Below are 12,744 nucleotides of genomic sequence, written 5' to 3'. Positions count from 1 at the left end.
TTGCCCCTTCCATATGAGAAGAGAGGACTGCATGGTGCGGACAAAGGTAATTAAGATTAAGTCTATTCAATTATTGTGTTTTAGCTTTTTCTATCTCATTGAAAAAGTATTTTAATATTATTTTGTTTATTTTTTAGAACACACCAATATATCGGATTTTGGGTTATAAGGAAATTAAACCTTGGGACGAACAAACTATACTATTGCGTGTCAATTATCACCCCGTCACTGCTGTGATAGATGTCACACTAAATTTTAGGAAGCTCAAGGTGAGTATTTTTTTGTTCCTTTTATATAGTCCTTTTTCTGTTGCCAAATCCTTATTAAGATTTGTGTCAAAAGTTATAACTATGAAAATCCTTAAGTTCTTACATAAATTCAAAACTGAATAATTGGTTCGGACATTAATTAGTGTAATTTGTTTTATTCTATCTATTCAGGCCGGAGAAGTTTACAGGTTTCCTGGCGAGAATACTAGACTGACATTGCACTCAATTGTTATCGTTGGGTATGGTATAAAGGATGGCATTAATTATTGGAAAGTAATGAATAGTTGGGGCACGCAATGGGGAGAGGATGGATACGGACTAATATGCCGAGATTCAAGTTTACCTCCCAATGGAAAACCACTTCTACTTAGATGTTCCTATCCGATTATTAGTAAGTAATATATCTTGGTCTATTTAAAACTCTTCGACTATTCCATTCAATTCAAAATCCTTTTGTTCACCTTTATACACACATTGAGCAACAAGCAGGGTACTATGTGTGGAGAAAATCTGATCTCCTATTGCCTTAGCTAATTTTCCCCTCATGTTTAATTCCAGATGGCGAGCGGACAGGCCGAAAGAAGAGAAAGAGAAAGAGAAAGAGAAAGAGAAAGAGTAGGGGGAAGAGTAGGAGGAAGAGTAGGAGGAAGATGAAGAGGAAGAGGAAGAGAAAGAGAAAGAGAAAGAGAAAGAGAAAGCGATTCCATTAATGTTTCATTCTCTGAATCTTCAGTTCTTTGAACTTATTAATGGCATTTGCCACACAATTTATACCAGAATGGAGACTTACGTTCAGAATAGATTTCATTGGTAATGTGACTCGGACTACTTCTAATGCAAAGCTTTTTCAATTTTAATTAACATGGTAGTTGCAAGTAAGATTACGGTATACAAAATTTACAAATGTATATCTTTATACTAGTTAATACATGGTCACCAAGCAAAACACAAACAATCATTAATATTATTCAGTTTTTGAACCATCCAACAAGAGTCATATTATCTGATAAAAGTTGACATGTGCACAATAATTCCATCACATATTTATCATGGGTTTATATGAGAAAATAAAACTAGTAGGAGAAAGCAACAAAAACTGAAACTTATCAGCCTAAGATGTATGATATCTTATGACATTGTGTAAGGGTAAAGAAACAAGTATCATACATTGCTATGATATCGTGTAAGGGTAAAGAAACAAAAATGATATATTCCTATGATATCGTGTAAGGGTAAAGAAACAAATATCATATATCCCTAGTCATATAGATACCACAGGAACTTATTTTTATTACTCTTATTTTTGAACATGTTGTACCATAATTTTTAACATTTTAGTACATAAATTTCAGGGCTGTTTCCCATCTAACCCGACACCTATTCATCTGCAGATTTACCCCCTCAAATCCGCATATTTTCTTAGTTACCCTTACATTCTCCCAAATTGGATTTTAATTTATACCCCTCTTATTTAACGAGAATATAAAACTGTGCCTGTTTTGATTATTCTGGAGTTTGAACAGAATTGGGATTGGGATAATGTATTAGAGCTTCTAAGCCTAATTCTAAAGAAAAATACTGCTGCTTGCTTTATGAAAATTTTGTGTCTGTACCTACAAAAAATGCTGAATTTATGCTCTTCCTCTTCTTTCATTTTCCCCCCTTTCCCTTCTCTTTTATGTGTGTGTGCAAGTGCATGGGCGGTGATTACCGAAGAAAGAAAGAAAGAAAAAGGAAAATAATACAATAGATATTTCTTATTTACTATCGTCATGTCAATGTGCCTATTCATAATTAAATCTAGAGTTTGATTTACTCAATTCTCAATAACAATCTTGAGGAATCTTTACATTTTCTCTGGTAGTAGACGTTCTCTTTCAGCATGACTTAATATATATTTGAATTAAAATGCATTGAGTAGTAATATTTTGATGAAGCATAAGATACAGTTATAAGGAAAATCACATTGAGTGCTTATAATTGACTTAATGAGATTATATTTTTAAAAAACAGAACACAGGATACATGGTTTTTGCATGAGGTTTCTATTGTAGTCATTTCTAGCATCTGCAGTGTGGCAAAACAAACTTAGGAATTTATTTGAGAATAACCCGGAACAGATTTCTTATGATAACCAATAAGATCATTCCACCAAATTAATCATGGGAAATTTGGAGTAAATCATCTCTCTGTAAATCAAATTTGATAAAGAGGGCATGTACCCATGCCAACCTACACCAACAATATTGCATGATGATCTGGATTTTACAAATAGAGGATGAATAATGTTAAATGAGTTTGGGCTAATCACATCTTGTCATGACTCGGATTTAATTAGGAAAGGTATTTAAATTTATCTAGACAGCCCATATTTGAATCTCAAATAGGGGAAGAACATGAACTACTTGCTAGGCTCATGCATTTCATAGTGTCCCAATTTGACCCTCTTCAAATATTTAGTACTTTGTAGAACTCATACCATCTCATTTAGAAACCACATGACTAGGTTATAATCTCTCATTTTCTCATTCCTCTCTAATCTGAAAGGATGGGTCTCCTAACATTGCTTCTCGAAGTAAATTGTGTAGCTTCTTCTTTTTGTTTGCGTTAGTTTACTTTGTTTGGTGCGTGAGATGGATATCTAAAGCGTCACAGAAAGTAGTGCTATTCACTGTTCCTGTATGCTCATGGAACATCCATCTTGATGTTCCAAATATTTTCTTTCATGTTTTACTGCCTTAGGAGGTAAGAAAACTTCACAGAAAGCTTCATATCACTTCTTGCCAAATCTTTTTACTTGTCTCAAATATTCAATGTCTTTCTTTCATTCAATGTCTTTTAAGTTTGTTTCTCAAACTCTCGTATAGTTTTAAATTTACATACATTATTGATCTCTAACTTATTGTTTTTTGTAGGGAATCAAGGTCAATGGGGCATCAGATTTTGTAGATATTATAGCAGAGAAGGCAACAGAGGAAAACAAAACTTAGATGTCAGACGTGCGTCTACTATTTTGTATTATGGTTCAGCTTAAAGCTTTGGTACATGTATCTGTGGTTGGCTTTAGAATCATTTTATTGATTGTATCTTAAGTTGGTTTTATTTTTCTCCTACAGATCTGTATGTTACTTTCTCTTGCATTCTCCTTCCCCGGCTTCCCCAGGACCTGATCATTTTCAGTGACCATGGCGGGAGAGAGAGAGAGAGAGAGAGAGAGAGAGAGAGAGAGAGAGAGAGAGGATTAATGATAGAGAAATTGGGAATAAACAGGGAGGGGCACACTAACCGAGTTCAGTCCCATCAAAAGGGAAAATTCGTAACTTCCACTGGGATTTTTTTGAAATCTGATACTTTGATGCCTCATCACAAATACTGTGTGTATTTGGGGCTTATCCACATGGGGTAATATACAAAAGGCCTCATCACATGAAGTTTCTGTTTTTGGGGTCTGGACATATTTTTCCCTTTGTTTTTTAGGTTAAACTAAATATGGAAAAGTAGAAAAGTAAAATATGACCCCCAAATTTATAGAAATTTGCACTCTTCTCCATTAAAAAAATGAGTGACCAGACAGCCCCTAAGTATGGGGTGAATTTCACAAACAACCCCCGAGCTTGGATGTTTATTAGTCAACTCTCTTAATTTTTAAAATATCATATCGTCACTGTAAGTGTCATTGTTCTCAAAAAACCAACATTAACTTTCAATGTTTTTCAGAAAGTTTCTGAAAGCGTGAACCAAAAATTTCCTCATGGATAATTTTACTCATCCATATGAAAAATGTAGTTAACGTTGTTAAAGATGCTTTTATTTAGATCATAGATATTTTTTCAGCCTACCATGGTCAACTTTACGTGTTTGACTATTTCTTTAAAAAAACAAATTAAGTGCATAACCATGATGGGAGTTATAGCAACCCTATCATGACGGGAGTTATAACAAACTTATTCCCTATCAAGACGGGAGTTATAGCAAACGTATTCATCATTTAGATTTTCTGATGGGTGTTCCGCTGTATCCATGAAATATCAATTCTGTAGTTTATTAGAATTTCTTGTTTCATAGCATCTCAGTATCATATATTAATGCATACCACACATGGTCTTACAGAAGATGATAATGTTTGAAATTATTCACTAGTTGATTGGATCTGTGAAACATTCATCAACCAAAAACACAAAACCAAGGCTGCTATTTATGTGAGTCTTCGAATTAGCAAACCAGTTCATGCAGTGATCTTAGTCACACTATCAAACACCCAAATGCCATACACAAAACAACAAAACCACAACTTGGAAAAAAAACATAGGTTTTACATCCCTTCAGCATTCAACATAACTAGACACGATTATCTTTCTTAAATAGTCCGACAATACAAAAGAGTTCTAGCATAAAATCAACAGGAGAAGGTCCTGAATTCACCACAAGCCTTCATTTAAAAGATAACATGCCACAGATACAATATAACCAAACTGTCCAATAAGCCAAAATAAGATATCAACATGAACCTACTAAAAGAAACCATAACTCAGGATCTCCTTCTCCTCCTTCGCTGTCTCCTCCTTCTTGTCTCCCCTCGGTCCCAACTTCTGGAGTCACAAATTTTGTCTGGGTCCTCAACTGCACAATCTGAATTACTTGGTTCAAGCTGCAAAATATGATTTAACATGCATCAATAAGATTACAAAAATAGAAATTAAGCATTTAAACTATCACATATTCACCACAATTCAAACATCACTTAAAGAAACAATGATTACAACTCAAGTATGAGTCCATAACTAGTATTTTCCCCTGCTATAAGAGCTTTTATTGCTGTAATATACATTTGAAAAAGAATTAACATTTTGAAATGAAAATTATTTGACTTTTCCCCAACTAAAAAATCAAATTAAATTAAACCTTTGACTAACATAACAAGCCTTGGCATAACAAATCTCGGCAATAGCATTTTGTTCAGAACTCTGTAGTCAGAAATATAACAAAAAATAAATACAAAGTCAATCTTCATAAACATATTTCCATAACAAACCTACCCAAATAAATCAGTCAAAAAAGGAAAACAAATTGTTGTAAGAAACCTTTAAAAAACGAATCCATCAGAGAAAAAGTCAATGTTATTGAGTCAAAGGCAAAATATCTAAAGCAATAACACAAATAGAACAGATTTAACAAAAATAAATGGGTAACCTTTCAAAGAAAGATACTAGAGAGAAAGAGAATCGAGTGGCTGGATTTTTGAAGAATGTGGCCTCGTCGAAATTCGGCCACTAGCGCCTTTGAAGTTTGTTGTCGTCAGCATTGTCTCTAAAGGCTGTTAAGGTCTTATGAGGTTGTGGCCAAGACTAAGGGTGAGCAAAGTTTGGCTTAAACTGAATAAACAAACGGACCATTGGCTTAAACTGAATAAACAAACGGACCAAACTTATTTGCACCAGATAAAATACTTCAAACTAAAATCCATGTCTATTCCTGTTGATTGGGAAAAAAAATCCACGTCTATTCCTAATCCTTATGCAGATATTATTATAGTAGTTTATCTCATAAATAAATTGAGATCATCTTTTTTTATCAATGATTCAACATGAATTAGGCTCAATGACTTCGGTTCGTAACTTGAGCAACTTCTTGAAGTGGTTAGGTTTGGAACCAAGTGTAAACCGTTACATGAATTAGCAATTGAACGCAATAGCAAAAAGTTCAAGTCTAAGAGTCCTGGTAAACACTTTAACAATTGTATTCACTTCGGACTACATTCCCAAAATTAAGCAATACAAATAGAACCTTCCTATTTCGGTTGGTGTTTGAGATCTTTAAGTGAGGGCGAAAACAACACTTCAAGTCATTGATATTTATATCGATTTTAGACCGAAACCAAATAAACCAAACCGAGATAAGCAAAGGTATTTAGGTCAGATCGGTTCACTTCGAATCATAAACAATTTGCTTTCGGTTTGTCAAATTTTGATAAAAACCGAGTTGATTCACCATTTGCTCACCGCTAGCCAAGACTCTGAAATTTAAGTGAGAGAGAGAACTTGATGTTATATAGAAGAGATGACCTTAGAAATGGAAAAAAATATTAGGAAAAGTCACTAGTATAAGGTTATCATTTGAACTCCACCATTCTGGAGTTCAAATTCCGTCCACATTAAGTAATTTGATTTCAAGTGCATTGCCCAAAAGAATGCCAAAACATGAGATTTGGATCTGGCCAAGCTGAATTTAAATCTAGGACCCAAAGACATGTTCCCAAAAAGAACCTCAATGTTATTGAATTGGGTTCAAAGTTCGAACTGCTCAGACATATCAAATATCTGGTTTGCTTTGCTAACATTCTTAGCCTTATGATAAAAACACAAATAATTGACAGATGAAATATCAGGAACTCATTATGCTGCATAGAAAATCCAACGAATTTAATAATTAAAAATACAAGTTACACATAGGCCCAAAGAGCAAAAATAATTGACATAGTCACATGAGAACCTTGTTTGTTAAAGAACTCATATTTTTGGCAAGCGGAGATTAGTTAATAATCAAAGATGCACAAGTGAATATTGTCTACCAAATAAAGAGGAGATCCTACTTTGTTAAGTAACACACTAGTTAAACGTGATTCACTAAGTAGAATTAAGGCTTTCTTCGCCTTATGAAAGAACCCAACAAATAATTGACAGATGCAATATCATGGACTCATTACGCTACATGGAAAACCTAAAGAATTTAATAATTAGAAAAACAAATTGCATATAGATCCAGAGAGCAAAAACAATTGACACAGTCACGTGTGGACATCGTTTGCTAAATGACTCGTATTTGTGGCAAGCGGAGATTAGTTAACAATCAAGGATGAACCAAAGCGAATATTGTCTACCAAATAAAGAGGAGGTCCTGCTTTGTTAAGTAACACTATTTAAAGGTGAATCGCAATGTAGAATTAAGTCTTTCTTAGCCACGTTGTTCTCTTCACGCAACAATGAAATTGGAATATACATCTAACAAATGAGTAAAGCAAACAACATCGCTCGTCTAAACTAGAAATCTAGCATGGTTTATGGTTCCAACATTATATGCAATTCTCAATGATAATTCATCCACACACTCAATTTGACTTTATAAGATAAATGGCTCTACGTACCTAATTTGCCCTACGTATCCAAAAGGCAAAAACAAGCCTTATTTTGATCGAAACTATAGAGTGATAAGGAATGAAAAGCTCCTGATGCAATTTTGGTGTGGCTGATGCATATTGGTATTAGTGGAGTTTATAATCTAGGTATTGAGTAAACTCCAATCACGCTAATATCACACAGAATGATACAAGGAATATTCCTTTAATGCTACCACACCATGCCAAGGGAGAACGTACGGGAGGAAGTGAAGGTGAAAATATAACTACTAAATATGAGCTGATATGATAAGTGCATCAGAAATAGAAGCATATAGGGACAATTTGCTATTATTCGTAAATTTGAAAAATGCACGTGAGACCACTCATGCACAAAAACTGCCCAAATCTCCGCCGTGCGTCAATCATGCTTGCCATGCATTTGTGCTCCAGTTCATATTCAAATTGACATTGTCTTGACCACCAGGAATTAATGTGCATCACTTTTATAACTAGCTACAAATGTCTTCCAAGTCAACTAATTAATCCAGCTTTGCACGAAAAACTCTCGCAAGGGAAAAGACAAAGCATAATCTTGTACAAAGGGAGATGGGTTTAATTATACCTCTGTGGACGCTGGTGGATTAATAGTCGGTTTGTTTTTCTTCCTAAAGATATGAACCTCGTCTTTCTGGTTTCCGCAACGAGTCATCACCAAGGCTTCATATTCATCGACCTCGAGGGTGACGACATCTTCGGCCTTTAAAGTTATGTAATAGTTGAGGGGACAAGCAGCCCTCACATTACACTTGATGACTTCCTTAAGCCGGAGTTCATTGCCACCCTGTGATAATAGAAATAAGAGTAACAATTATTTGATCATCTTTAGCGGAAGAAGAAGAAGAAGAAGCATACCTCTTTCTTTCTCTTCTCGTTTTGGTCCTCCATGGCGAAGTCGGCGATTTCACGAATATCCTCAGCGGGCCAATCGCTGCCAACCGGTTGGATGAGAGCGATAGCGAAAATACGTCGCCCCCGCCGTCAACATCCTCTAATTCGATCTCTCCCTCTTGCCGTTGCTTTGCTTTTATAAACAATCAATCCTCCTGCTCCTGTGTTTTGGGCAGCATTTACACATTAGCCCCCCACAGTTGCGTAAATTCCATAACGATCCTCTAAAATTTCCTGGAAAGTTCTTCAAATTCAACAGGGTCTTAACCAAAACGCGCCGTGTCGCTTGTTTTCGACAAAATGGAGACTTCTGAGCGAGAACATAAGAGCGGTCCGTCGGGGCATGGGCCGAACTGGTTCAGGCCCATGACTGCCTGCCGGGTTTAAAAGGGTCTTAACCTAACTTTTTTCTATTTCTTTTTACCTTTCTAATTATACTAGTATGGTGCACGTGCGTTGCACGTGTTAATACTTTATTGTTTATATGTAGCCCTATAATTTTTATTGCATTGATAAAATTTTTTCTATGTGACATATATTTGAAAGATGTCGTAGATAATATATATTAGGTTTTTATTGACCGGCTTTTAATTGGCAATTTATGCTTGTTCTCATAAATAATTTGCTACTTTTTTTAATTAATGATATAAATAGATGCTATAGGGTTATAAATATGATCATATAGAACACTTATTTTTCATGTAAAAAACCACGATATTGACAGAAAAACCACAAAATAAATGAGGTAATCGAAATAATTAAATTATATGTCCACTTAATGTAGCAGAATCATATCTTATCTACGTTTGACATAAATAGACAGAAGGTAGCTCAATTTGAGCAGCATTCATCAGATTCAAAAGATGCATCTTTGTCAAACTGTAGAGAGCCATGGTGAATCGGGCTGCAGCAATGCAATTTGATCTATAACAGCTAGATTCCATGACCTATAAACAAAACTGAATCGAGCATGATCAGGCATCTTCAACTTCTCGAGGATCAAACCTAACTATAAATGTTACAGAAAGAGTGAAATCACCTTTGAGATCAAAGATAGTATGTTGCATTGTAAGTAGTTAACAGCTTTAATACACATCTTCGCTGCATATTAGAATGTTGTGTTAGATAATAATTGTTTGAAAGATAAGTTGTACAAAATTTGCATCATATAATGAAAAAATAATGAGTCATGAATTTGTTTAGGTGATTTACCTTTGAGGCAATAATACTTGTGGATACACAATATTTTTTTTGTATGTTTTTGTTGTTCTTCTTGTTTGCTCAACTTTCACTAACACCTTAGTTGTTCTCGAAGATACCCCCTTGATAATGCAACATATAATTGACCATGTGAGAATACATGGTGCGACAAATAAACTCCAACATAAGGTATTGTTTGTCCCTGCGCTTTGTTGATTGTCATTGCAAAACATAATCGGATTGGAAATTGTTTTCTACGAAATCGGAATGGATAACCCTCATTTTCAGCTGGAGATAATCGTATTCTCGATATCATGACATTTTGTCCAGAATGTTGACCAACTGTGATTTTAGCATGGATGACATTATCTTCATACCCTCTACAAATCATTCGTGTGCCATTGCACATTCCATTAAATGGGTCAAGATTTCGTAACAGCATGATTGGACAATTTCTTTTTAAGAATCAATTTATGAGGTGGGAGTAGATTTCTCTTTTCTTGCTCTAGTACTTCTTCTTGGCTCTGATATTTCTTTAGATGTATTCGTTTCCTTAACATGAAAATCACAACTAGAAATATTATTAGAGTTAAGCAGAGTAGGAACATTTTCAACATTTTCAGAATCTACAAAAAATTTATTTTCAAAGAATTCAACATCTCTAGATTCAACAATAGTATTAGAAGATAAATCAAGTAATCTATATGCTTTGCTATTTTCAGCATATCCGACAAAAACACTTTTAAAGGCTCTAGGTCCAAGTTTTGTTCTTTTAGGATCAGGAATTCTATAATAAGCCAAACACCCACATACTTTAAAATATGACAGGTTAGGTTTTCTACCTTTCCATAACTCATAAGGGCTTATATTTAACTTTTTAGAGGGAATTCTATTATGAATATAACATGCTGTGTACAGTGCTTCTCCCCATAAATTTAAAGGTAACTTAGCATTATTAAGCATATAATTTATCATTAAGCATACAATTTATCATTTCTTGTAAAGTTGTATTTTTTTCTTTCGGCTAAACCATTCTGTTAGGGAGTATAAGGTGTTGTACATTGATGAATAATGTCATGTTCTTCACAAAAAGTATTAAAATTATCAGAAAAATATTCACCACCTCTATCAGAACGTAATACTTTAATTTTCCTTTCAAGTTGATTTTCAACTTCTGTTTTGTATTTTTTAAACATATCAAAAGCTTCATCTTTTGTTCTTAAAAGATAAACATATATATATCTACTGCAATCATCAACAAAAGTGATAAAGTATCTTTTTCCTCCTCTAGTTAACATACCATTCAATTCACATATATCAGAATGTATTAAATCTAAAACTTTAGAATATTTGCGAGAAACACTTGGAAAAGATTTCTTTGTTAATTTAGACTTAGCACAAATTTCACATTTATCAAATTCACCATTAAAGTTAATGAAGTCTAACTTTCTCATATTTTTCAAATAGCGAAAATTTAAATGTGCTAAGCGATCATGCCATAAATATGAAGACTCAACAATATAAACAGAAGATATAACTTTATTATTAATACTTAGTTGATACATTCCATCACAAAAGTAGCCCTTTCCCACAAACATCTCGTTCTTAGACAGGATAACATTATTTGACTCAAAAGCAACCCAAAACCCTTTCTTAACAAAGAAGATCAACAGAAACTAAGTTTTTTCTAACTTCGGGTACATACAAAACATTTATAAGAGTCAATTTCTTTCCAGAAGTAAAATCTATATCAACAGTCCCCTTTCCAGCAACCTTTGCACAAGCATTGTTCCCCATTTGCACTTCTGTAATTTCTGAAATTTCTTCAAATCCTTTGAACAAGGATTTGTCCTTGCAAACGTGGATTGTTGCTCCAGAATCAAGCCACCATCCAGACTTAACAGAAGCCATATTGATTTCAGAAATCATAGCGACCAGATTCTCTTCTATCATATTTGCAGAAGCCTTTGATTTTACATTATTATTTTTTCTGTGACGACATTCTTTAGCAAAATGTCCAGGCTTGCCGCAAATAAAACAGGACCCCTTTTTCTTCTGAAAATTCTTCTTTTTAAAGTGTTGTCCACTTTTCTTTACTTGAAGGTTCACATTTTTTTACCGAAGATTCATTCTTTTCCACAGTGTGGACCTTACAATCACTTTGGACAGAATTTTTCGAATCACGTATGCGTGACTCCTCTTCAATTCTAAGATTCTTCTGAAGTTGTTCCAAAGAGATATCCTCAGTTTTATGCATTAGTTTCTTCGAGTAATCTTTCCAAGTTGATGGTAGTTTTGCAATAATTGCAGCAACTTGAAAAGACTCTGAAAGAACTATTTTGAGAACATGAATCTTATTAACCAGAACCTCCAATTCATGAACTTGCTCTAGGACAGACTTGTCATCAACCATTTTATATTCTAGATATTTTGCAATTAAATACTTGTTTGTACCTTCCTCCTCGGCTTTGTATTTAAATTCCAGTGCGTTCCAGATCTCCCTTGCCGACTTTAACCTTGTGAAAAGATCATATAATCGGTCCGAAAGTGTGTTCAGAATGTGACCGCGACACAACACTTCATCTTCCTCCCGTTTTGCCTTTTGCTTTTTGATTTCTTCTATTTCCTCAGTAGGTTGTTGTTTGCCGTCTGCACTTGGTTTTGGATCTTCTATGGGCTGCAGATTGGGGTTGAGAATGTAGGAGATCTTCAATGCTGTAAGAAGAAACATCATCTTGTCTTGCCAGCGAGAGAAATTGTTCCCGTCGAATCGGTCCAATTTGACCATATCTTGATTCATCACCTTGATTGATTCCGACTCCATTGTAGCAGAGATATTTCTTTAAGATTGTTAGTAAAACAATGAAGGACACAAAAATTCTGAAGCGTGAAACACTTTTCTTAAAGAAATATTTGCCCCCACTTGATATTCAAAGTTGCTTCGGGTTAATGCAAATTTTTTTCCCAGGATACAACAGAAAAATGAAAATTCCAGTAAGCAAATCTGGAATTTTTCTTAATTCGTTGTGAAACAAGTTTGTAATATTGCCAGTAAGCAAATCTGGAATTTTTCTTAATTCGTTGTGAAACAAGTTTGTAATATTGCAGAAGTTTTTGATAGAAAAGATTCAGAAAATTCGTTGTGAAACAAGTTTGTAATATTGCAGAAGTTTTTGATAGAAAAGATTCAGAAAAGAATTGTTTTTTTAGATA

The 12,744-nt window shown here is 34.3% G+C and overlaps 2 protein-coding genes and 1 long non-coding RNA gene across 3 annotated transcripts; 1 reads left to right on the top strand and 2 right to left on the bottom strand.

The window, feature by feature from the left end:
• LOC109823785 lies at positions 203 to 1,071 on the top strand. Its single transcript, XR_002242469.1, has 3 exons — positions 203 to 269; positions 441 to 660; positions 828 to 1,071. It is a non-coding gene; the product is annotated as an uncharacterized LOC109823785 (long non-coding RNA).
• Positions 4,544 to 8,406, bottom strand: LOC109823784. Its single transcript, XM_020390163.1, has 3 exons — positions 8,296 to 8,406; positions 8,006 to 8,224; positions 4,544 to 4,917 (listed from the first exon to the last, which is right to left on the bottom strand). The coding sequence occupies exons 1-3, from the start codon at positions 8,326 to 8,328 to the stop codon at positions 4,798 to 4,800; spliced, it is 372 nt and encodes a 123-aa protein (XP_020245752.1). The 5' UTR covers positions 8,329 to 8,406; the 3' UTR covers positions 4,544 to 4,797.
• Positions 11,185 to 12,355, bottom strand: LOC109823125. Its single transcript, XM_020389413.1, has 2 exons — positions 11,629 to 12,355; positions 11,185 to 11,534 (listed from the first exon to the last, which is right to left on the bottom strand). Exons 1-2 carry the CDS (start codon positions 12,353 to 12,355, stop codon positions 11,185 to 11,187), a joined length of 1,077 nt encoding a protein of 358 aa, XP_020245002.1.

The sequence above is a fragment of the Asparagus officinalis genome, chromosome 9 (genome assembly GCF_001876935.1).
Source record: "Asparagus officinalis chromosome 9, Aspof.V1, whole genome shotgun sequence".
Lineage (NCBI taxonomy): Eukaryota > Viridiplantae > Streptophyta > Magnoliopsida > Asparagales > Asparagaceae > Asparagus > Asparagus officinalis.
Note: the sequence above shows the minus strand (reverse complement) of the source record. Positions and strands in the feature narration are given on the sequence as shown.